General features: G+C 46.3%; 1 protein-coding gene across 11 annotated transcripts in view; it reads right to left on the reverse strand.

Annotated features, from left to right (window-relative positions):
• Window positions 1-20,981: 20,981 nt before the first annotated feature.
• Window positions 20,982-25,757, reverse strand: part of SPAG9 (sperm associated antigen 9) — a 61,098-nt gene continuing 56,322 nt past the window's right edge. For all 11 annotated transcript variants that reach the window (XM_035342422.1, XM_035342425.1, XM_035342427.1 and 8 more), the window contains one exon: window positions 20,982-24,634. In XM_035342422.1, the coding sequence (XP_035198313.1) occupies window positions 24,519-24,634 (116 nt within the window). In that variant the 3' untranslated portion in view covers window positions 20,982-24,518. The remainder of the gene's footprint in view (window positions 24,635-25,757) is intronic.

Raw genomic sequence — 25,757 nt, forward strand, 5'->3', positions numbered from 1 at the left:
TTATTTTAATTTTGGTGGTGTTTTTCTCTAAGCACTGCTGGACTCTCACAAGATGGGCAGATTGTGCACGTAAATGGAAATGAATGCACAACGCGTTAGCTCCCTGAGTTCGAAGGAATACAGTGGCAGTCCCTTCTCGTGCCCTGCATGCAGTGGGATATTTCAGAGCTTCCCTATCTAAATTGCATTATGCTATGCACATTTTTCTCTCAAAGTCACCCCTGAAGTCCACAGCAGATTTCAAGGAGCAGTTCTGACCGCTCGCTGTGGTTCAAGCCCCAGATCCTAAGCACTTAGATCAAAGACTCCAGATCAGCCACAGGCCATAGGAGTGCCTTTAAAACTAATTTTACAGCTGACAACGAGCTCCTGCTTTTGCTCGCCTGCCTCATTTGGAGTTCAGGATTCAAAGTGCCTTTCAAAACCATGTTCCATGCAGACCTGCTTGAGTTATGGGTAAGGCATCAAGCAGGGAAGTGGTTGTTCTTAAAGCTGAGAGAGGAAACTTTCTGAAGCTATCTATGACACGTAGATACGAAATAATAGAGAATTGTTTCATTTAGATACAAACTACAACTCAGTCACACTATGGCTCGTGATAAAGACATTGTGAAAGTTATCAGATGAAACTCTGTGTGCTAAATCTTCTTAATATTGAAGAGAAATGTAACAATTTACTGCCTGTGCTAAAGCCTGGGCTTACTGGTAGCATATCCCGCCTTGCTTCCCCATATCTGCCGCTGTCTTTTAAATGACTGCCATGAATCACAGTCTAATAATATTTTTTTAAAGAAATGCTTCTTTCCTAGGAAATCACATTCATCCACAGTTTAAAGTAAACTCTGTGTGTGTTCCAAACATTGAGAGAATACACCTAAAAGCCAAGAGATGTGCTTCCTTTATCTACAGGTACTGGGCATGATCCAGTTATCAGGAAGGTCCACACCAGCACTCCCACCATGTCTGGCAGGCCCACGGTGTGTGGGTTATCAGGGGAATTTTCAAGGAAAAAGAAAAAGTACACATAGGACCACCAAAGCACCATGAGCTAATTCCAGCCAGCTAGAAGGGCAATGCATGATCTAACCCAGTCATCTAGACCTTCCCTACTGAAAGCGTGCTTTCTAGCAAGCCTCTCTGAGCACACATTGCCCCCATCTGAAAGGCAGCACCAGTAACCAAAGAGCTGGTTTCAAACCTCCAAGACCCACGTGAAGTCTGTGCCCTGCAGCCAGTTTGGCAGTCAGCGCTTTAAAAAATAAACCCAGCTACAGAGCGGTGATTTGCATAGCGCATGGTGGCTAAAATTAGCCCGCCTCGACTCCATCTCGAGAGGAAGTCTGACTTGCCACTGCAGCTTCAGGTTTCTTGGCTTTAAGAGCAATGCATAGCATCTGAGGAACACAGACGTGTCTTCGAGGCAGTCCTGCTCCTCTTGGCTGGCGCTGCTCCCCAGCCTGAGGCAGTGCCTACATCTCCAAGCTGTCCTGCAGCACCAGCAGGAGCCTCGTTCTTCCCAACCAGGGAAACCAGAATATGCTGCAACATGTGAATGCCCTCTTTTCAGTATGAAAAATTTTAGAAGATGATTTATTAAGGAGAGGACGCGCTGCAGGTCACAAGACGGTCTGTCCTGGACACAGGAAGAATAAAACTTCTCTAAGCCTTTATCACCACATGAGATGGGGTTCTTAAAGCTTGAGAGAGCAGAAGTGCAGTGAGAGGTGCTCTGCAAACAACACACATGATGCAAAGTCATCCTAGGAATGGTAGATTAATTTTTGTTAGCTACTGCATTAACTTGAGATACCCCAGCCTGATTCTTCGTTGAGGTCCCACATCATCCTTGCATAACAGCCTGTGTTTCTCTGTCATAATTTAATGTTGTTGCAGCGTTGTGATGCAGCTGCCCAAACAACTCACACGCTGTCTCCTTTAATTCTGCAGACGAATGGACGTCCATAGGAGGTTACACAAGTCCACCCTGGATGTCTCTGACCAATTTAAATTATTCAAAAAGTCGATCAACAGCTAAGTGCTAAGCTGTTTTTCATTTCAACTTCAGATGTAGCTATAGCTGCTCCCCCTGAGACGTATAAATCATTAATTCAGTTATGTAGTGGGATCACTCAGGACTTGTACTGCCTGGTGCTGCTTTCACAGGTCCCTTCTCTCCTTCTGCACCAGCTCTGCCCAGCTGAGCCCTATTTCACACATCCCCACCCAATCTGTGGGGTCTGGGTCTGGGCCCTTGGGCCAGGTTTCTTGGGGCTTTTGGCTCCTCTCACCATTAGGTTCCAGATACCTTCAAACCTGAGATACAGCTACCAGAGCTTTATAGCTGAATGCTTGTATTAAATTTGTGCAAAATAAACTTGCTGCAGCAACAATCCAGTATTGGCTTTTATATTTTACATGAACATAAGCCAGCATGGCTTTTCATTTTCTGCTGTGTTGTAGAGTTGAAAGGTAATGATTCGCTTTTAAAATACAATTAAAATGATTTAGTTACTACTTTGACTACAATATGTATCTATGGAAGGAGCACTGAGTAAAAGCTCACCGATGGGCTGAGTCCTGGCTGGTTGCAATTAGGAACAGAACAGCCCCATGACATGAAATCTGATGATACACTGAACTTCTGACCTATAACAGAAATCTGATCATCACAGCCCAGCTTCTTCTTCATTTCAGCTCTGTTCCGGAAAACAAAAGTCTTCATTCAACATTCAATTTTCCCCACCCTTCACCACTGGAATTTTTATATGATCTGAATTAAATATGCCAGACTTTGAAGGTAGAAGTTATAAGGGTCCAAGTGAAATCCAGGGCGTCTTTCCATTTCTTTAGCAATTGTCAGTAAGCCTTGTACTGATGTGATGGGGCCCTACAGGAAAATGAGGTGCTTCTGTGTCAAACTTCACTGTGGTTTAAGCAGAATAAAAGACTGGATCTAATATTACTGGATTTTTATTTTATTTTTTTCTGGGCTGGAGGCACTCATTGGTTTTTGCCAAAATTAGACACATTCTCTTCTCCAAAGTTTAAGACTTAATCCTAAATTCCTTACTCTGGACTTAGGGCAGGAAAAGCTGCTAATATCAAAAGCAAAGTCTGAGCAGAGCACAGACTACCCAAGTTTGGTTACTCTGCACCAGTGGTGAGTTGTGGTCAAAGCACCCAATAACCTGGAGTGTGTCACAGCCATGGTGCTGACACCTCCACAGTGTTGTGTGGAGATAATTAGGTCTTAAAAGATGTGCCACCATGCTGGACGGGGTCCAGCTCAGCAGCCCTCCTTATCTGAGTTTCTGCTCAGTTTTCAGCCAGTGCGCTCTTCGCTCAGCAATGTCAACAGCCAACCTCCGTGGGCGTCAGGAGTGCGTAGACGGGTGGCTTTACCCACCCATGTCTCTGATAAGCTAAAAACAGATTGAAGGTCTAAGTCAATTACACGTAAGCACGTGATAAAATTCCTTGCTAAACTGGGGCCTAAGTCAGTGTGATCTTAGGGTGGAACTCAAATAAAGGCTCTGGGAGGAGGAAGAACAGACACAAGAATGGAGCCAAAGGTTCTCCTGGGGTGATGGGCTGGGGTGCGTGGCCAGAGCCCAGGCAAATGGGAAAACAGTGTGATCTGACAGAAGGAGGGATTGTGTGAGTGGCTCCGTGGCTGTGGCTTGGGAGGAGGAATTTCCTCATGGGAACGTTGCCAGGAGGGTGAGGAAATTGCTTGTTTTTCTAAGCAGAAGCAACTAATAAAGGAGGGGTAGGAACAAAGGTTCTCATCTGTGTTGTAGGCAGTGTCACCGAGATGTAGTACTGGTGGTGCTTTGAGTTGTGCTGTTTAAAATAGCTTGCTTTCTTTAGGCTTTTGAAAGCAGGGTGAAGTAATAGAGTTCATCTTTGTAAGCATCTGTGATCAGCATTCAGGAGGACTATGGCAATGGCTTGTGTAGTGAAGAATAAAAATAGCCCAGGCCTAAGATATCAGTCCCAGATTTCACCTTCAGTTCTGGAGAGCAAGTGTTAGCTAAGTCCAGAAACCAAACACTGGAGTTGGTAGAGCTGGGTGTGCAAGAATCCAGCTTTACCATGCAAAGACGCATTAGTTAGATAAACAATCCATAAAAGACAGAACAAAACAACCTGCGAAACACTTTGGGGCACTGTGCAGGCCGAAAAGAAGCATGGAGCTGTGAAGAACAGCTGCTTCTGGAGATATTCCTACTACACCAAGGAATAAAATATGCTTGAAGGATCTCCCTGATTACATCTCCATTTTGTAGCCACCATCTACAACTAGTTCAAACATAAAAATGGGAACTTCTGCTCAGAAGAGACAGCAGGGTCTTCACTCCCCTTACATCAGAGAAGTTGTTTTGAACCAACTCTTCTAGATATATAGCACTTAGAAGAAAGTGTAGCTCTCATGATAAGTCTTGTGTAGGGGTTCTCAGTCAATTTTTATGCCAAGGATCACAAATTAATTAAGAAAATCTTGTCGCTTGGAAACTCTTCTAGTCACAGTTGCATCAAATCACTCTAGCAGTAGCTTGCATGGAAAAATAACATTAGGGATATTTTTATTTTTAGCTGTCTTAATGAAATATAGCAGATGGAAATAAAGAGGAGAAGCCCGTCCTATGTGACTAGCCATCTGTCTGGGGATCAGCAACAAGTACTTCATGGATCACAGCTAGAAAATTACTGGGTAATTAATGTCAGTCTTCAAGCTACCTTACAATTCTTCACTCTCTTTATTCTACTCCATAAAGTGGATTTCAAATGCCACTCGTAACTTACCCGGCCATGAGAGACATGCTTATAGCACCACCCTTAGAGTACTAAACCTCGGCTTGAGCGCCAGTGGCTGCTGCAGTCCCTCCCTCCTTCAGAGGTCTGCAAAGCTGTCAGCAATCACATAGCCATCTATTCAGCGTGAGATAAACTACCTGGATCCTCAGGGCTATTCCAGATGGTCTAAATTTACCTTTCAGACATGTGTAACCTGCCCTCGGTTCCATGGCACACCAAGCACTGAGACCACTGGGACCAGCACAGGACCATCCCCTCTATTAGGCCTGTCATGGAAACCAGGTTATTAACGTGAACACAGGGTAAAGAGCTAATACCCAAAACTAAATTTTGCTAAACTAGATTTTTGTGTTGGGTTTCCTAATGACGTGTAGCTTTTCCAAGTTAGTTAAGTAGCTAGTTAGGAATCCAGCCCTTCAAACAGCTCCAATTACTTCTACGCACTATTCATTTGGAGGAAGCTTGTCATGTTTAATGACATCCTAAACAGACATACAATCCCGAACACTGCTAAAGGTCACAGAGCTCGAGCTCTTGGAGATGAGATACTTATTCAGTGTTGTCATAGCTATCCCCTCTGTGTGCTCACACATGCTGCATTACTGCTGCAGCTTGTTCTCGCTTTCCTTTTTGGGAAAATCGATGCCTTGTCACCAGAAAGTTTGATATTTCACCATTACAGAGTATTGGTAATTCTTCTCCTGTAACAGGATATTGTTATCGGACTGTTTTCAACCTTGTTTATTACCTCCATTCTGCCAACTCTTACAATTCACTTGATACTGTTTTGGTTATTTTTGTGCTTTGATTTAAGAACACTGTGCTCCAGGACTGCACTTTAAGAAATGCCCCGAGGAGCGGAGCCAAGGGAGTCATCAGCTTATTTAGTGGGCTGTGCTGAGCTCTCCGCAGTAGCTTAAGAAATGCGTCCCTTCCTGGAAATCCACTGCTATCTGGTAAAAGTCTACTGTATGGCACAAACATCATTAATCTTCACAGCCCCCTAGACACACCATAACTGAATCTTACATAGCAGGTGAAAATTGTGTTATTCCTCATGCAGGATGGGAAAGTGACCCCAGCCAGATTTAAAAAGTGAGAAAATCCCACTTGTAGGCCTAAGTCTTTGGTTATGTCTTCTATTACTGTTATGTTCATTTTTTTTCCCTCTTCTTACTTGTTAAGCAATCTCATTTTGTTGGCAAATACCACGTATTTGCAAACACGTTTCCGTCCTCTACAAGCCTGCAAGAACATTTATTTGCAAGTGGGGCAACTGTGCCCTGACTGCCTCGTGGTAATGTCACCGTCCCATTTGTCCTTGTTCCAGCCCATCCTTGGGGATGGGGACACCACAGGCTGTGTCGCCCAGGACCTTGGGGCTGGTGTCAGAATTGGGATTTAATTAGAGCACGGCCATCAATCGGCCCCTCTCTTCCAGCTTTCAGCAGACAACATCTGTAAGGAAATTATTAAAACGAAGCCCCGCTGATCCTCCCCAGCCTCATCCGTGGAGGTGTTAATTGGAGGCGCAGCTTGGGTTAGGTACACACTAGCTTTGGGGAGGGACCAAGCATGTTCTGCTTTTTGCAGCACTCTCCAGAAGGCTTCCTGGAAGCTGGAGAGAAGGAGAAGTGAGCGTGCAGAGATGCCTTGTGCCCGCAGAAGTGCAGCCCCTGCTTTCCCCCTTTGCTGCCCTTCTGGCTGCACTTTGGCAATATGCTTGGCCAGAGGACTGAGTCCCCAGGGATTTTATATCCAAATGAAGCCAGTAAGCTGGCAGTGCTGGCTGCAGGTCTCTCCCTCCTTCCCCCTCCTCCTAATGTTTCAAGCAGCTGAAAGTTGCAGAGAGACCAAGAGGGGAGAGTTCCTTTGTGAACTTCAATTAAGCAAAAAAAAAAAAAAATATATATATATATATATATATATATATAAACAACAACAGAGAGCTAACAAGTAGTTTCTGAAGGGACATCAGCTCTTCAGTGTGGTTTCTGTTTTGGCCCCGGGAACGAGGCCGTGCTGGCTGCCAAACCTGCCCAAACCCACCCATCTGTGTGGCAGTGGCTGGCTGATGGGGAGCATGGGGCTTCGGACAGACACTCTGCTCCCCAGCATATCCCATTTGCCTCCCAAGCACCATGAGGAGCCATTGCTGGCTCTCGTGCTGAGTTCCTCTTTCCACCCGTCTCGGCCCGCTGCTGACAGCCCTGCCACCAGCAGCCGGGCAGCACTGAGCAGGGCCAAAAGCCACCCCTGCTGCCCAGGGAGCGATAGCAGCGCCTCATCGCTTCGTGGTCGGCTGCCTAGTAGTGATGTACAACATTGCTATCCTCCTTCTGCATGCTACTGCCCTTCACAAAGAAATCCAGGCCTTTCTATGGCATATTTAACCTGGAGTTCTACCTCCCTAGCGGGATGTGGCTGGGACTTTCAAAGGAGACCGCCGGGCAGTCGTCCTTCAGGGGATTTGGTGAATAATTCTCAGCCTCTTTTAAAAACTCACAGAATGGCCGTGGAGATAAATTGCAGGTTCTGCACACAGACTGCTCGAGGTTCATTACAATACCAGTTAAATGTTATTTATCTCATTCGTTGTCTCATTCTAGTCACTCATTTCCCCTGAGAAGCCCAAGAGCTGGACACGAGGGTTGGCTGGACACGGTTCTCCTTTCAATTGGCATTCTTAGTTTAGAAATAATCCCTAGAAACATCTTTCTTTTTTTTTTTCCACAGAGTTTTAAGCCAACAGCCAGGGCAACAAGTACTTATTACAGGAGCTCAGATCCAAAGTTCACCACCATTCTCAGGGAGCTGGATCCAAGGTTTTGGTCTGGCTGAAGAGAGCCAAGCACAGGCGGGCAAACGCAGGCGGCTGTGGAGCCTGGTGTGCTCCAGCTCGCCCTCACCATGGGCTGAGCTGCAAGGGCTGAGCTGAAGAGGAGAAAGGAGGTGCTTGGTACAAAAACTTCTCTTTTACTAACTATCAATAAATATACGAAGACCTGCTGTGATAAAAGAGTGATAAAAAACACTTGAGGGGGGATGTTTTAAGCCCTGCGCTGTAGCCCAGGACCCACAGCCCTGGCCTGCAGGTGGCTGGCGCACCAGGAGGGTGGCTGGTACCTGTACTGGGCTTTTCTGGGAGCTGCACACATCTCCTGGACCGGTCTCCAGCCAAAAGAGCTGAAACCTCTCTTAAGCGACGCACAGCACAGCTTCTCGGGTGCAGGAGAGAGGGAAGAGAAGGAGGCAGAACTGGCCCTGACTGTTCACATGCTGAGAGCTACAAGTCCCCAGTGTATTTGAAGCCTCAAGGGTACTGAGGTGCAACAAGCTCCCTGCCAGTGACCTTTTACTGTTAATGTCTAAGGAGGGTTTTCATTACAGTAATGGTAAGAAACCATTAAAGAACCACCCAAGCCCCAGATTTTCTTTCAGTCACACAATGCCAAGAGACATATTTAGAAAAATGACTGCGAGCCTGATCACAAACGTAATTACATGCCAAAAAACTCCATCCTTCTCTTCAGCATTTAAACTCTGTCTTGGCAAAACATCCCTGTTGAGCTGGGGTGTTTCCCAAATGACAGCAAGTTTGCTGAGCCGTGTTTTCAGATGCCATTCCAATGGGCACACGCGTGAATGCTTTGCTGGATGCCTGTCTCCCACAGTACCTGCCAGCTAAATACCTGGTCACTGCTGGAGCTCACAGCACTCAGGGACATGTGGGACAGATCCTGCAGAAGCCAGTGAAAATCAAAACATAATTTGGCCAGTTTTACCTGTCCTTGTCAGATCATCTTCAGTTTCCAAAGCTTCCCACCACCTTTCTTCCGACCGGGATGATGACTACGTTCATTAGGCTGGAGGATCGGTGAGTCCAAGCTTTCATTCCTCTTCCTCAGTACTCAGGAATTTTACTCCATGGTCAGTTCAGCCTAAAATAAAAGATGTAACGTGTGAAAAAGGCAATGAGAGCAGCAGTCCTATCCAAACGCTCTGTGCCCATGTGTACACACAGCCTGTACCAGCTGTTATGGAGATTGCTTGCTATCTGGCGGCTGGCACCTCACAGGGTCCCTTCGGTCACCCTTCCAGCTGACAGGGGACACTCACCTAGCAGTACCTGCTGCCTTTCAGGACATGTGTGGTTTGATTTCACTCATGGATCAAAAATAGCCAACCTGCTTTATTTTCACATCCACTTCAATAGCAGGCAGTCAGGTAAGTGCCACGGCCGCCTGAACAGCATCGGAGACCAGCCCAGTCCGGAGGGCTTCTGTGCAACGTCTGTGTGGCGAGAGGAGAGCCCCAAGCCAGGAGAATGTCCCTCTCATGGCTCAGACAAACCCATCATCATCATAGCCCTGCCCTAATGCTTCTCATCTCCTTATTTTTTTTCATCTCATGAGCAGAAGTCGAAGTTGCGTTGCCAACCTAGAAAAGCAACATGGAGCCGGTGCTTGCTGCAGCACAGCTCCTGTTTGTCTCACCTGCCTGTTTGGACCTGTTTTCCTTGCTTCGTTTGTACATCCAGAGACACGGGGACATCCTGAGGACTGGCGATCCTCACGGAGCGCCTTGCCCAGGGGCCTGGTGAACATCCTTACACTAACAAAATACAAACACCTTGTCATTGCCACCCAAATTAATGGCTGGGAAGACACAGTGCATGCATCCAATCACACCTAGCAGTCCCAAGGATCTCCCTGTCTGCACATGGGCTGGGGGAGAAAATGAAGGGTTTACGTTTTGTCCCCCTCATGTCACTGCACCTTGGCCCTCCCATGCCGTCTGCTTTGACATAAATCTCCTGCTCAAGATTAATCCAGAGCCTTCTCTTCCACGTGCTGCCTGCAGACAGATCTGTGTGTTTGCATGTGTAAGTGCTATACATAACCAGCCTGCACTTTCCAACAAATTAGCAGAAATACCACCGTTTTACATTTGCTGCGATCTGCCTGCCAATCAAGGAGGCTCCCGCGGTCCTTTCTGATGTTCATACCAGGATCACAGCCATCCGCTGCTTGCTACTAAAACTTGATTCTCTAGGCACAAAGATTGATGGGAACCTCCAGCTGGTGGCATCTCACAAAGAAACCATGGGCTTGGCCTCACCCCCTGCCTGGAGAGGCTGCAACAGCAGCCAGCAGCAGGGGAGCTAGAGCGTAAGAAGTGAAGTAAATAAACCCCATCTTAGCACCAAGGTTGATACAAAAAGCAATAAAAAGCAAGGACAGTAAAAGAGAAAAATGCATGGCAGCCACAGATCTTTGAAGCTGACATGAGAGTATTGTAATTGAAAACAAGTGCCCCAAACTTCCTCTCCCAAAGGTGATCGGCGTGCCCTGTCCTAGCAGGATTGTTACTTGCACATACATGCGTACGTCAGCTTGTATTCATAGCCCTAAAATGTTCCTGCCAGTTACACGCTCCACAGATACCAGCAAGATCTTAGATTCCGCTTCCCCCCAGCCCCTGCTGTTGTTGCATCTGCTTGTTTTACCTACCATCCACCCCGTCCCCGTCTTCTCCTCCTGCAGTGTATGCTCAGGAGAGGTATAAATAAGGTCAGGAACTCATTTCCAGGTAGCCAGATGTGTGGCAGCACCTTGAGCACATTCCCCACGTCTCGGGCTGTCACGGTGCAGGAGAGGACTCCGTTTGTGGCGCTCATCACCCAGACACCTGCGTGCTTATAGACCTGCTTGAGCCCTTACCTCCCTTTGTTTTGCTTCAGGGCTCCGTGCTTGGTTTACTAAGCTCAGATGAGCGTGGTTACACGGTCCTACGCTGAATCCACTTGGTTAATTTGTGTAGTTACCTCTGGATTCTCGCTGGTTAACTGGTGTTGAACGGGCAGTAATGTAACTGCACCCAGGCACTGCAGTTTATGGAGCTGCATGCATTAAATCGGAATTAGCTGTGTGCCTGTTAACAAGGACATCCACCAATAACCTGTGAAAATGGCCTTTCTGTCTTGCTGCTTTACAAGAAATACCTTGTTATTCTGTAAAATGTTGCAGGAGATTTGAGCCTGCCCGTCACAGCACATAGCCGCAGGCCGGCCGCTTGCAGGGAGCAGCAGAGCTGCTTTAGCTCTACAAAAATCTTTCGTTCCTCTGCCAAAGCCTTAAATCCCTTTGATGACCTTCAGCTGAACTCCTGGCCTGGCGGGAGGGAAGGAGCTGTGCACAGGGAGGGGATGGAGCAGGGGACCGGGAGGTGCTGGGAACCCGGGGATGGGGGTGAGTGGCCGGGAGGAGCGGGCACCTGCTGGGAGGGACGGGCGCTCTCGGGGCGGGTTTTCCTATCTATGTCCATGCTATGTGCCTGCTCTCTAGGGAACGGGGCACCGGCTATTCCCGGCCCATCCGTCAGCAGCCGGGCGTGAAAGGGTTTTCCTTTCCCGGCTCCCTCTCGCCCCCAGGGCCAGGTTTCCTCCTCCTGCCCCGGCCAGCTCCTGGGTCCCTGCCCAAGGCGTGGAGATGTGTGCTGGGGAGGGGCAGGGACACGGAGCTCTTCTATGCCTGCGTCACCCCCTGCTCGCTCCTCTCACCAGCACCTCTGTGCATCCCATTGTGCATCCCATTGCCTGTTGGTGCCTGAGGATCACACCAGCACCTCATTCACATCTGGGGTGCACCAAGCTGACCCCTCAGCTTTGCAAACCCCCCTAAAACACCCCAAACCACCATTTCTGCATCCCCATCCCTCTGCACTCGCAAGTAGCCCAGGCAGAGCCCACCATTCCCAGCCGTGCCCGCACCCGGTGCAGGATCTGGCCCAGGACATGGCTCTGGTTTGTGCCCAGCTGCCGCCCCGCTCGGCTTCAGCTGCTCGGCGAGCGAGGCAGCGCCCGGCCCCCCCGCCGCATCCCCGTTGTGCTGCACGGAGACAAAAATATTCACCAGCTGCTGCCCACCTGGTGCTGAGACGAGTTTAGGAAATGGCAACGAGAAACTGAAAATAAAAGGCCAAAAAGAGATAGATACGGGCCTCGCACCAGAAGTGAGAGTGCTAAAAATAGTGGTGATGTGATCCATCAGTGCTCTGGGTCGTAATTAACCGCTTGAGTGTCTTTGGGCATGAAGCAAGTGTGTCCAGCAATACGAAACCCGCAGGAGGCGAACAGCCCAGACGTCGCGTCCCAGGCTCCCGGCGTGCCACTGCCGAAAATAGAAGACACGTGGCCGGTCCCCCAGCGGGACAATGCTGGTGGCTGTGTGGTGTCACCCCCCACGCCCCACCTTGGGGACCACCAGGTTCCATCCACCCCACCACCGTGGTGCAGGACTTTCCCAGAGTGAGCTCCACTGGCACCGGGCGCTTGGCTTGGTTGCAACCCAAGGTTTTGTCCAAACCCTTCCTGGTGCTGGAGGGGAGGGAGCAGCCACAGCAGCGGGCCTGGATGCGTCCCGTGCCCCCCAGCAAAGCCCCTCGGGTCTCCTGCTCCAGCCCTCCCACCAGCCTCACGTTTGGCAGCGGCAGTCGCAGGGGTGGATCTGGTGGATCAAAATAGCACAGCCAGTTCCAAGGCACCTCTCAAGTCAATTTATGCCTGATATTTAGTTTCTGTAAATATAGGATGTTGTGCATGAGATCAAGTGGAAAGTTTCCTTTTTGACTCCTCCGGAAACAGAATTATTTAACTGAACTGCTATTCCCTGGAAACATTTGACTCAAATGTTACGACATTGTGATAGAGGAGGAGAAATTCAATGCCACAACAGGAGCCCTCAGCTAATCCATTCTCTCTTCTGGGACTGGGAAAGCTCAGACTGGGAGAAAGACGTTTAAAACCAGCCCTGAGAGCAGGTAGTATTTAAAACCAGAATGAAATACCTCATGTTTTAAAAACAAATGTATGACTTAACCCATCGTGATCCTAAACAAAGTCAGCACAGCTACAAACCATAAAAGACACAGTATCTCACTGCAAAAGCTCATTTCAGCTCTGTTCAGAGCCTTGGGTACCCAAGCAAGATGCCATCTCCTTGCCTTTCACCCCCCATATGTCTGCCTTAAACTCTGTGCAGCCTCTCCTACCTCTTAGTGTGGATGCCCCCAGGGCTCTCCAGCCTGGCCCAGCAGATGCATGCATCCCATATGTCCCTCAGGGTAATGTCACACGGTGGGGAGCAGACATTGCCTCCCAGGAGGGGGTGAGCAAAGCACCCAGATCAAGCAGGCTGTGAGCAGCCCAACACTTTATAATCCATAGGTATGCTGCTTGCTCTTGCAACTCGTCCTGCCTGCCCCAGGTCCCAGCATGGAAACACAGAGGACCTACGAGCACGCTGAAGGGTGCTGCAGCACCCCAGAGCTGTTTTAAGACTTTGGATTTCATGGGATGGCCAGCATGGTCCTGTCCAGCACAGTCACACTGCTGGGACCAGGAGAAGACCAACATCAGCTGCAGGACGCTGGCCAAGGAAGCGTCCCACTAAGGTGGTTTTGAGTCAGAAGAACTTTGAAGTCACAATTTTATTTTCTCTCTCTATTTTTGGCTTCAGATTCTTGGATGTCTCCTGCCTACTCCCAAAATGCGTGACAAGGAGTAGGTCTGAGATAGTAACAATATTAAAATGAGTCCAAGCGCAGCATGAGCTGAAAGTTAGCACAAATGCAGGATAAAAGCTCTCAGCAAAAATAACAGCTGAGGAGCAGCCGCAGGAGAAGACCACGAGGCAAGGGAAGGTGGCAGGGAGCCTCGAGGGGACAGTAACCTGTATGATGTGCTCTGCTCAGCGCTGCTCAGGCCCAACAACCAAGCAGACGAAGTCCAGAAAGGGATGGAAATGACAGGACAACCACAAGAAACGAGAAGAGAAAGTGAAACAAGCAGGGTCTGCAGAAGACCAAGGTAGGTGTGGTAACAGTCTCTAGGAGTTACTGTAAACAAGTAGGGTATAAGACTGCTTTCTGAACACATTATCTGTGAAATGCTAAGTGTCCTGCCTTGCTTTGTGCGGCCTCCTGAGAAGCCCCAGCTGAAGTGCTGCCCTGCCTGCCATGCTGCAGCTTACTCCTAATTCCATGGTGAAAAAGCTGCACAGCTGCTAACGTAACACCAACCCTTCCAGAGCCTCTGTAGGTCCCTCTTCCAGCTGAAATATCCTGCAGCAAGAACTCGGAGGCCTTTCAGCCAGCTACTGCAGCATATAATGCCTTCTGGCATCATAGTGAACTGGCCCAACAAAGCCCAGAGGTGGCACCTAGGGAAACAAAACTAGACTTTATTTCTGGGGAATGCAACTAGAGCAAGGAAGGAACCAACAAACTGTGAAATGCTCGTTTGCCTTGTGCTGATCCTGTGGGATTCTTGTGGGCCTGCGGAGAAGGTGAATCATTTGCGACTTCCAAAATGAAGTGATCCGTGTTAACAACCACAGTTATTTATTGACTTCTTTGGGGCATGGAGCCTTATCTATACAAAACACACGTTCACTCTCAGGGAGCAGAGTAAAGGCACTGTTCTTGAGCCAGACACGTGAGCACGGAGCGTTGTAACTGAGATTAACCACGGGATCTGTGGGACAGCACAGGGGGCAGCATGGGCCTGGGGGCGCAGGGAGAAGAGGGCAAACCAAGGTTATAACCAAGCAGCTTGGTGCCTGCAGGGGGTGCCTCCCCCAGGCAGTGCCCCTCACACCTGTGCATGGCAAGGAAGAGGCAGGCCAACAACCATCTTCTGGGAAAGGGGAGCACACCGGCTTGTGGATAAGTCATTTCATCGAGCTACATACAGGACAAGGAGGAAAGAAATCAGATGTTTCCCCCCATTTGCCAAAGCTCCTGAAGCTTCATTCGTTGTTGCTGCACTTGTTGTTCATCTGTGGTAATAAAGCACAGCCTCAGACAAGTGCCAGGGGCCCTCAACAACAAACTCAAGGTTACTGTGGGGGCAAATCCTATTTCTCTTGTTCCTTCTTGTGCCCTTGATTCAAGGCTTGCAGCTTTCCTAATCCCCAGGGATTGGAGTGACTTTACGTGCATGCTCTGGAGCTTGCAGGCTTGATGCTGTCAAGCCCAGGAATCATTTTTAGGAGGAGTCTCCCCAATACTCCTAGTACTGGTTGTGGGTATTTTATTCTGTTTTGACTGCTGGAGACTTATGCAGTTTCCAGCAAGCGTGCAGACCCCAGGGAAAGTTTACAGACAGCTCAACAAGCCATACAACATTGCTTTGCTTAATTACTATTTATAGATGCTTAAGCGTCACCCACAGCATCCTAAATGTCCCCAGACCATGGTTTCAAAGCCACCCTTCTAGCTGACATGCTGCCTGAAGCCTGTCCCAAGAGGCACAGTGCACGGTGTGGTCCAGGTGCCCGTCCTTGTGCCACCAGCACAGCTCTCAGCATTTTGCTCACCTCTGGTGCTCATCCCAGCCCCAAGTGGACCAGGACAGTCCCTGCACAGCTGCTACCAACAGAAAAGGTTTAGCAATCCCCAAGTGAATACGTTTGATAGAAACATTTCATTACTACTGCAAACACTTCCTAAAGCATCCCAGAAAGCACAGCGCTGTTGGGCAAATAAAATCTCTAAATAACTCCAAGCTATTAAAAGCCAGTGGGTTCTTGCACCCTCCACATCCATAAAACCTGCAGAAATAGAGTCTCTGGATGCTGGCTCTGTTTAAAGGAAGAGCACAATGCACGTCTTGTTTGTGCCATCGCCGTGTCACTGTATGGTGACGTGGTGCTGGCCAAGTCCCTCAATAACCGCGTGCACGGCCGTGCCCCACGCTCTGCTCACCTCCAGCTTTTCCCTGTGAGCATCACTGGGCTTCCTGCAGGCGCTGCCAGCACAGGGCCGGGGCAGCGTGCCTACACACAGGGTGAGGAGTGCTTCAGAGCCAATATTTGTGTTAAGGGACGATCAATGCTCAGGCTTATTCCAATCACATAGTATTTTGTTGTTGTTGTTGTTGTTTGTATTTTTAAACAGAAGCTATAAAATCCAGGAAATGTGGATTTATGACCTATAAATGGCTTAGTTAGAGCTACAACCTACTGGCTTATGTAACTTTTCCTCAGATTGGGCTCCCATCCCAGGTACCCGATAAGCTCATTCTGTGGCATTTCTTTCTTTGGGCTCTGCTAAAAGCACAAGGATGGGGGGCTGATGGAGGTTTCAGAAATGGGGGCTTAGAGACAGCTGGGCGGCTACTGCGAGCAGACAGTGCCGGCGTTCAGCATGGCTGCAGCACATGAAAAACAAACACGTCAACCTCTGGCTCTGGTGTTTGCTTTGGATGCAAAGTGCTTGCTGTGAGGAATGACAAGAGAAATTTCTTTCTATTTCTATCAAAATCTTTGAAAGGGTAAATTCCCCATGGGGCTGCTGCAAGAGGAGCTGGGCCCAGGGAGGAGGTAACCCAGGGCACTGCAGCTGATCTGCTGTGGGACCAGAGGCTGCTCTGCTGGCTGCACCAGGTTTTGCAGCATCATGGAGTTTGGGGTTTTGTTTGTTTTAAAGGAGAAGTGATGAGAGCTGCCCAAGATCAGCACAGGTGGGGCATGAGATTCACTTTAAAAGTGGCATTTGTACAAACATGATTGGAAACTGCAGCAGCCAGGTTGATTAACAAAGACTTCTGTGCCTCTTGCCCAAACACCAACCTTCCCTGGAGGAAGGCATGTGGCACTCTTGGGCCAGTATTTGTGGAGCAGCTGGAGGACGAGAAGAGCAGCACCAAAAAGGCTCCAAACCATGTCTTGCTTGAGCTGCAGCTCCTGTGCACCACAGTCAGTTACAGAGATGATCAGGGCCAGAATATGGCACTGAATTGCCACTCATGGGCAGCGTGAGCCCAGGTGGTGCCACTCACCTTACTCCACGAGCTGCAACCCCTCCTGGGGACCTGCACCCTTTCTGGAAGAGCAGCTGGTTGCAGCCTGCAGCACGTCCACCTCTCTGTTCACAGTTCACTTGCAGCGATTCAGCCGCAGCTTTGGCCCAAAGTTGACATTTGGGGCTTTAGCACAGGTCCAGGTTGCTATGGTGAAATGACCTTCCCAGCACCCTGAAAAGTTCAGAGATTTGGCTGAGAAACAACTCTTAAAAACGCTTGCAAAAGTCAGACAACCACTTTGCTATTTCAAGCTGACGACAGGTCGTTTTGGCAGCACGTTGGCACCCAAATGGCAGTAAAGCTGTCTCCCTGCCCCTCTTTGCAAGCCCAAAATCTTTACTTTCTCAATAAGCAGTAGTCCCAGGGGCACAGGTTCACTGGTCGGGCACTGCCTCCCCTCATCTGGACTTTCTCTTCCCACGTACAGAAAACCACAGCCCCACAGGAGGTCCAGGACAGGCACCCCGGGCCTGGTGCTCTGCACTGGCAGCTCCCCTGTGGCCCAAGGCCAGGGTGCAGCATCTTCCCTCCCCAGGAGAAACACAGCACGGCCACAGCCCAAAACACAGGAGAGCACTTCTGGTAGGGAGCACCCACACAGTGCTTATTTGCAAGCTGAGTCAACCCAACTGTAATGGTTTTGTGGATGCCACCCAACTCACCTCTCTCTTATCCTGGGGATTTTCATTATCTTTTGGGCAATTTTGACAAGAATTCAATTTTCCCTGCCCACGCATGCATCCTGCTGTTCTCTCATTGAGCACATCAATTAGCAGCCAAAAATCTCCTCAGCGCCGTGTCTGTCCTGGCATTCAGCCGTAAACACCCTTTCCCACACAGTTACCCACCCAAACCAGTGTCAGCCTTCCCTGGGCACAGCCCTGAGGCCCACAGCCCGGTGAACCTGAGGTCTCTGCTGCCCCAGGGGCTCCAGGATTCAATGCCGTCCATGAAGAGGCAGAGCCAAGTCCTTCCGCGGTTCTAGGCTTTGAGGAGGCTGGCTTGGCCTTCTCACCTGACCCCAGTTCTTGTCAGCCCCCGAGGTCTCTCTGTCATCCCAGGGAGAAAAAACATGGCCTGAAGTGAGCAGGGGCAGTGCCACAGGAAGCCCCTGCCTCCACACAGCCCCCAGGGCTCTGGGAGAGGACAGCCGTTAAAGGGCCACCTCACTTGGATTTACTGCAGCCAGAGGAACACCCAGAGGCTTCCCAGCTGCCTTTGCACACCACTGAGCTCTCCGATTTCCTGCTTTTTATTCCTGCTGGGCTACAGGCAGCGATACCTGTTTTCCACAGATCCAGCCCCTTCCAGAAGGCAGAGGCTGTTTTCAAGGCCTGAAGGGCAGCAGGCCAGGCCCTGCTTGCTCTCCTCCAGGCATTTGCCACCATGAAACAGGACATGGGGGTTTTTGGTCTGCCCCAGTCCATCACCTTTTTTTTTTTCCTTAAAGTAGGCTGATCTTTGCTTTGAGGGGAGTCACCCCCAGGATCCATGTCTGCAAGGCAGGCCATGGAGTACCACAATGATTAGAACTTGGTGCTCCTGAAGCCCACACAGGACCCCCACGCCAGCCCCCAAGGAGGGCCATGGGTCACACACACCGCACTTGTCCCCACACACCCATTGCTCCCAGCTGCAGCCTGGGTGAAGAGGCCGCCAGCCACCATAGGAATGGTCCATACACAGGCAGCCGGTGGTGGCAGCCCCATCCCCACCAGCACGGTGTGAGGGAGGTTAAAACCCCAACTCCAGCTCTGGTGGCCCTAGAGGGAGGTTTAAACCCCTGCTCTGGTGGCCCCGTGGCCACTCAGACACAGCACTCCCAGTGCCGGCCCCTCTGCACCAAGGTGGAAGTGAAAAGCAGATGTGGAATCCAGGACAGTTTCCAACTTTTTCCTTTTTTTTCCTCCTTATTTAAGCTCCAGCCCTGAGCCATTAACAAAGCAGGAGCCGCTGGGCACAAACATCTTGTGCAGAGAGGGCAGCAGCAGGGGAAGGCAGCAGTCCTTCCCTTGGCCACAGAAGCCACCTGCAAGCCCAAAAGCCTTGGGGCTGTGGGGTGGAGGAGGGTTGTGGTGCTTCTGTTCTTGAAGAGAGGCAAGAGTAGCACCTCCTAATTAAGCCCTGCTCACGCCCCCATTATATTTAAAATAGGGGGAGCATTTTTATTCCATGCCTCAGCTGCAAGGGGCTGAAGAGGTCCCAGCTTGGGGGCTCCACCACACCACAGAGTGGCCGCACCCAAGACAGAAAAATCCCCACAAAACTTAAACCACGACCAAGGGGAAGGCAAGGGCAAGCAATTTTCTGAACTCTTTGATGATCAAACGCCCAAGTTCTCCTTTTCTTATGTTCGACCGCTGACACAAGATCTCCACCTTGAAGAGCTGCTAGAGGAAACCTGAAACTTACATGTTGGCAGACAGGCAGGGAGAAAAGCTGTGCCCCAGCACAGTGACTTCTCCTCCGGGGCTGCATGGAGCCTTTGAATTCTTAGAGCACCACCTTGTGTTTAAGCACAACACAGGCAATCCTGAGGGTTCTCATCCCATTTAGTCACAAGCAGCTAATCCACATCACACCAGTCTGCAACAGGGTTTTGAAAAGCAGGAAAACAATTCTTCTCAGAATTAGGTTTGTCACCTCAATGTCTTTTAAAGAAGTTAATTATAACCAGGCAAGATTGCAACAAGTCCTGGAGCATGGTCCAAAGCCAAAAAGCCCTCTTCATACTCCCGCAGAAGATTGAAGAAGCACTTCTGCCTCAGAGATGATCATAAAGCTAAATACCATTCACAGACCGTATTGCTCAAACAGCTTTCAAACACATTACAGGTGAACGGGAAGTGATGGCAAAAAGAATGCCTCATTTTGGTTTAACATTCCAATGTAGAAAAAAAAAAAAAAGAAATTCACTTTCTCAGTAAGCCTGAAGTTCAATATCCAGCAAAAAAGTGCTTTCCAATAAAAAGCATTCACACAAACATTTTCACTTCCTTCGATTAACATCTTACATACTATGATTTGAAGTTGGTCGCTTCTTTTTATAGGAGACAGACCACTGAGATTTTTAAAAACCTGCTACAGAAGCTGTGTTTTTCCTCCTGTTATCGTCATGTTCATTGCTGAATGGCTTGGGCATTTATCATGGCTTAAAACTTCATTTTCCAAATATCATTTGATAGATTTGTAAACTACAGTGCTATAAGCACTTCGTGAATGAAAAATCTGAAGAATCAAACTACTTACCCACATGCACAGCAGGGCTAGGAGAAGAAAGCTTAAACATTTCCTGAGTAAAGATTTTTTTGATGCTTCTTCATATTTAATACACACACTCTTACTAGCACAGCGCACTGACACATGTGAACAGACACATCCTGAAAATGAACACTGAGGGACATGTCAGTACATCTGTTCTGGAAAGGCAACAAGGCAAAGATCTTGCAAGAAAATTCCAGTAAATGATCAAAAAGAATCTCTGTGTATGTTAATATAAAGTATTTGCATCCTAGAGGTAATCAAAAGCAACTTTACATAGGCTCTTCAATATTGTTTGAGAGAAACAAGAGTACATCAGTACACACAGGCAGGGGAACAGGCTAGGCAGCAACGTGCCACCAGCACACAAGGGGACAAAGTGATGTTGCATAAGGAGGGCGCCACCAGAACCCATTACAACAAAGGTTAACCAAATATTTTCAGTGGCATGGCCACTTCTTACAGACTCCAGATAAAGTGCTGGGACAAACGGGGGTAGAACGTGGCAGATAACCCAGGATACAACTGAAAACCTGGTTCTAGCCAAGTGCTTTGCTTCTGCAGTAGAAATCAGTCACCCAGCCCTCACTCTTCTGCCTTATAAATATATCATTTCCTGTGCTGTGCGGTAACTAACCAACATCTTTTTGGGCTTAAATGAATTAAGCCAGTTCTTTTGTAAGGTGCTAAGAAATTTGGAAAATAAGTTCCAATGTCAGTGGCTATCTCACCTGAGCTGCAGTTCAGTGGTTATCCATCCTCTAGTCTTAATCTATCAATCAGCAGGTTTGTAGGCTATATAGGAGATGAAGACAGCATTTAGGATCAAGTCAGTGTATGCAGTTTTTCTTCAGAGTTTTTTGCTTAGGTCCAGTATGAGATAACAGGATTAGAGCAGTTGTGGGATGACTTAAATAGATTACCTGTATTTATTATTGCAATATTTAGCTGCTAGTATAAAATTATTATACCTTCTGGTATAGCATCAAAAGCTTTTGAACTTAACACAAAACCACAAAAAAAAACACCAATCAGATGCATGTTTCATATACATATTTATATATATTTCATGTACAAAGTTACATTCTGAACCCCATGGATTCAATAATAGAAATAAATACTGAAATAACTACACTGCTATATGAGCTTTTCTGCTCACAGAAGCCTCAAGTTTTAACAGACAGCAAGTTTAACGCTGTAGTATCCATCTTGGATTACAGAGGCAAGTAAAATTCAGCGTAAAGTGTCCAACAGACAAAACTTTCAAAAATTACAGACCATAAAATGTTTAAAATATGTTTAAAAGATTGAGAAATGTGCATCAACAAAATTAATAAAGGAAACTTAATCTTGTTAGAGGGCGGGAGAGACATTTAGTGTATAGAAAAATGCTTTGAGGTGCAACATAGGTTGTTACAATATGGCATAACCCTGTTAGAAAAAAAAACATTTAATTTCCCTAAAGAACTGTATTTGAGTTTACCGTGTCTTGTTTTACAGAACAGGGCCTTCACAAGACCCTGCTGAGACAGGGTCACTTACAAGAGTGCTAAGTCAGGTTTAATCCTTTGGTAACTTTTATAATACTCACATGGAAATAAATATTCAGTTACACAGCATTTTAAAAGACACACGTTCTTTAGAACAGTTAGTATAATAAAACAGATTTAACATTTGTTTGTTACTAAGGCAGCCTATGATAAAGTGTCTACGCTCTGCCAGCTCTATCTGATCCAACGCAGGAAGACCTTTACAAGAAATGGACAATGCAGCAGCTTATACAATGCATTTCACCTTTACCATGCAAACACCCTTACCCAGGCAAGTAATGTGCTGCATATTTTGTGCTCGAAATGTTTCCAAACTATTAACAAGCTGTAGCTATCAAAAGATTAGCTCCTATTTATATGATGCTTTAATCATATATGAGTGTATGCATAAACATTCTGGAGACTGATTTTTAGGGGTGCATTGTCACCTCAATGCCTGGGGCTTTCCTTGTTTTACTCACCATTCAAAGTGACCTTAAGTCAGGAGCATATAAATCCCAGTGCACTGTGATGAGAATAAGGATCCATTTAATCTACTGTACCTTAGGACAGGGGATAGTTTTTAGATGAGAAATACAGAGAAGTGCACATGCCTTTTATCTACACCCACAGTGGTACATAGTTAACCTATTGTTTTCTTTAAAAACCTGTCTAGTTTTGGACAGAAACAGCCGTTGCTGAAAAATCTGCTGAAGTTGGTCCACTGAGGTGACTAAAATGGCATGGTGGACCAGATACATTTGGCAAAAGATCAGGTACACACTTGCCAGATTTTACTGCTCTATTTGACAGCAGTAAAGCCATTCAAAGAAAACTGATCATTAATAATTACAAATAAAATGCTATACAAGAACCAAGGAATGGAATTGTGCGTTTGGTTGGTTTTTTGAGAACACAAGAATGTGACAATCAACCAGTGAGTAAAAGCTTTGGAGACTGTGCTTTCTGAAGAAAAATGAATTTAAGATGGCAGGAGAAGCAATGAAACTGCACCACTCACAGTGAAGATTCTGCACAACTGTAAAAGTTTATACAGCATTTTTCTTAGACGTCCAATTTCATAAGTTAATTCAGATGTGCTTCAAGTCAGCATACATTTCTACAGGAGTTTTAAATAGGTCTCTATAAGAGCATTAAGTCAGTTTACCTTCTGTATTCATAAAATTTTTAAGAGCTCCCAGACTTTATAATTACGCCAAAGTAGTTTGAGTGACATTAAAGATGAATTTGGAAAGCAAATTATGAACAACATGCTCTCATCACTTTTGGCATTCTGAAGAGAAAAATACTACCAAGATATTAGACTTCTTTAATAAGGATTCTTTTACTACATAGTTCATGTCCTAAATACATATTTACGAGAGGAACAGCTGTGTACAAAATATGTTGCTTAAAAAGTATTTATACATATAAATCTAACCAATAGACCTGAATGGAGTTTTTCTGGTTTATCAGCTATGATATGCATTTGAAAAAGCTGCCTAAATATATATTTACACAATAGACCTCAGCTAAATGTGTTCATTTAAAAAATTAAGAAAATATATAAACACATGTTTGCCTGATAGACCAGAACTGCTCCTATTGCATAAAAATGTTTAGGCAGTTTTAAAAAAGTGTTTCTACATTTACTCCTCTGAAACTGTTCAGTTCTCTCACGTATCAATTTACTAATTCTTCTACTAATCTGAACAGAACAGTCCCAGCTTTTGGGGGGTAAATGCTGGATGTTTATTAAAACCCCTCAAACTTGTATTTTCTAGCAAATAAATGAAAGAGCAAATCTAGGTTTTAAAATAGTCTGAAGAACAGAAGTCATGAAGTGTTTAACTTAGGTTTGATACTAATGTAGGAAATTCAATGTAAAAGGAAGACAGTCTTCAACTCACACTTATGGTTAAAAAAATAGACAGTGAGTAGACAGAATGTCAGCCTGATATTAGAGTCTCCTGACTTTCAACAATTTACTCAATCCTGCTAACATGGTTAAACTTCTTTTGGGTGGGACTAAATGGGGGTATGCAGCTACAAAAAATACACTTTGTACCCTATTATCTGGCACTAAAGTTCCTTTACAATCTCACTTGGGCAGAATGCATTTTTCCTGTACACTCTCAGTCTTTTCTCATGCTCTACTTGAGGTCTTTAACCTTCACACATGTAGTGCCTCATGAGTTTGACCACCTAGGCAGAGAAGATCATTCTAGTGCTTAGTACATAAGGAGTTAAGACAAGAAAAAAAAAAAAAAGATGTATCCCCTGGTTCAAGAATTCTGCAATTGTTTTCAAATTTAAATCATCCTAAGGATACCCTTTGGAAACAGTCATTCACATGTATCCATGTCAGGGAAATGGGAAAACACTATGCTCAAAATTGCTGATCGAGGGCAGCAGTTCTCAAACTTTAAGGTTCAACAGTGAAAACATGTTGTTTTATTTAAATATTGTCATAATTTCTATACAATCCCTTCCCCCCCCCCCAATTTTTGATGAAAGTAACAAATTAATCTGTATACACTACGTAAGCAAGACTTTCCAAGTTTGAAAACAAAAGCTGAAACAGTTTGCTTTAGCCCTCACTGAATATTTGGATGAGCCTTGATAATCCATCAGATTTTTTTTTTAATACTCTGGGAATAACTTTGCTGTTTTACTCAATGCATTATACAGTGAAATGAAGCTCAGTTGAAATAAAGCCAAACTCAAGTGAGACTACTGAAGAAGTGAACTATATTAGATTGTTGTGGTACAGTAAAACTAATGTCTCGATTGCTTACTATGGTGTGCACACCAGTTTTGAGAAAGTTCTGATTTCATTATACTGTTCCATGTAACAACGGTGCAGTAAAACAGCACAAGCTAATTCCTGTATAGTTAAAGGTATGACAGATTTGCAATATAAAGTTAAACAGCAAAGAAATGCTTCAACATCATGTAGTGAAACATGTTTCACAAAATAAAAAAAACATGCAGAAGCTTTTTTTCTTTTTAGTTTTTAAGGTCTCCAGCTGCATCCTACAGGCTCACTCACTGCCATACATTACTTGCCACACTATCAAGTGACTCCTCTCAGCTTTGGCTACAGAAGGTTCTAGTTGTAGAGCTTCTCCAAGGAGTTCAGATTCTCCACCTTCATCACCTGAAAAACAGCAGCTTTGATTCAGGCAGGCAAAAACATTTTTAACACCAAATGGAGCAAAATAAATGACATCTAGATTTACAGCCCACTGAAGACAGCAGTTGCCACATGCTCCTGGAAAAGGAATATTCATGATCTTCAACATGTAAGTTACAAACCGAAAGTTTGTTGCCTAATTATTTTGAGCCTGACAGTTGCATTCTTCAAACCTAGCTCCATCAGAAATTAACCAGAGTTTTTCAAGTATCTTAACTCTACATATTTCATTACTTCTAGCTCTGTGATGCAAGAAAGAAATGGCCTAACCTGCAAACCTGCAGCATCTTCCAGGAGGAAACAGAGATATTATGCTACAAAGTGCACTAGCATAAACACACAAACCACAAAATGCTCTAGAAATATGAGCAGTAATTGAGCACAATACAACATCCATGTGTTTGATAAACAATGGTCCTTTTCTTCTTCTTTCCTCTTGTTCTAGTTAACCTAGCTTGTCACAACACTGCACACACTAGCACAAAACATCCTTAAACCTGCTCTCCTTTATAACCCTTCAAAAGAGAAGAGCATTTTTACAACTGCATCTAAACTTTGTGACGTGAGCCAACTTGGATCAAAGGTGACAGCCTAACCACTAACAAAACCACATATAGGCAGCAATAAACATCAGTACAGAGGCAGTCTTGTGGTACAGAAGATCAGTTTAATCAGGTGCAATGGGAACTTACTGACAGCTTCAGGAAGGTTTCAAGTCACAATTTGGCTGGGATTCTGGTTAGACTACTTTGGAGCTCTGAGGAATCTAAACACAGAATAGACTGAACTTGCTCTTGAGCCAGCTTGCTGCACTGGTGTGGTGAGGGGCTGAGTTAATGCAGCTTATACTACGCTATGCTTAAGTTCAAGTCTTTGCATCATGCCACAAAGACAACAAAATGCACGTTTGGTATGTGGCTATACCAGCTCGCTTAGTAAAAGTGCAGAGTTTTCAATACCTCAGTGCAACGTGGCACACAACTGCTAACTCCTGCCTTCTTCTTAAACTACACTGGGGTTACTAGCAGGAAATTGTTTTGCATTGGGGATAACAGCATTTGGGCTGGCCCTTTTATTTTTTTTTTTT

The sequence above is a fragment of the Oxyura jamaicensis genome, chromosome 18 (assembly GCF_011077185.1).
Source record: "Oxyura jamaicensis isolate SHBP4307 breed ruddy duck chromosome 18, BPBGC_Ojam_1.0, whole genome shotgun sequence".
NCBI classification, from domain to species: Eukaryota; Metazoa; Chordata; class Aves; order Anseriformes; family Anatidae; genus Oxyura; species Oxyura jamaicensis.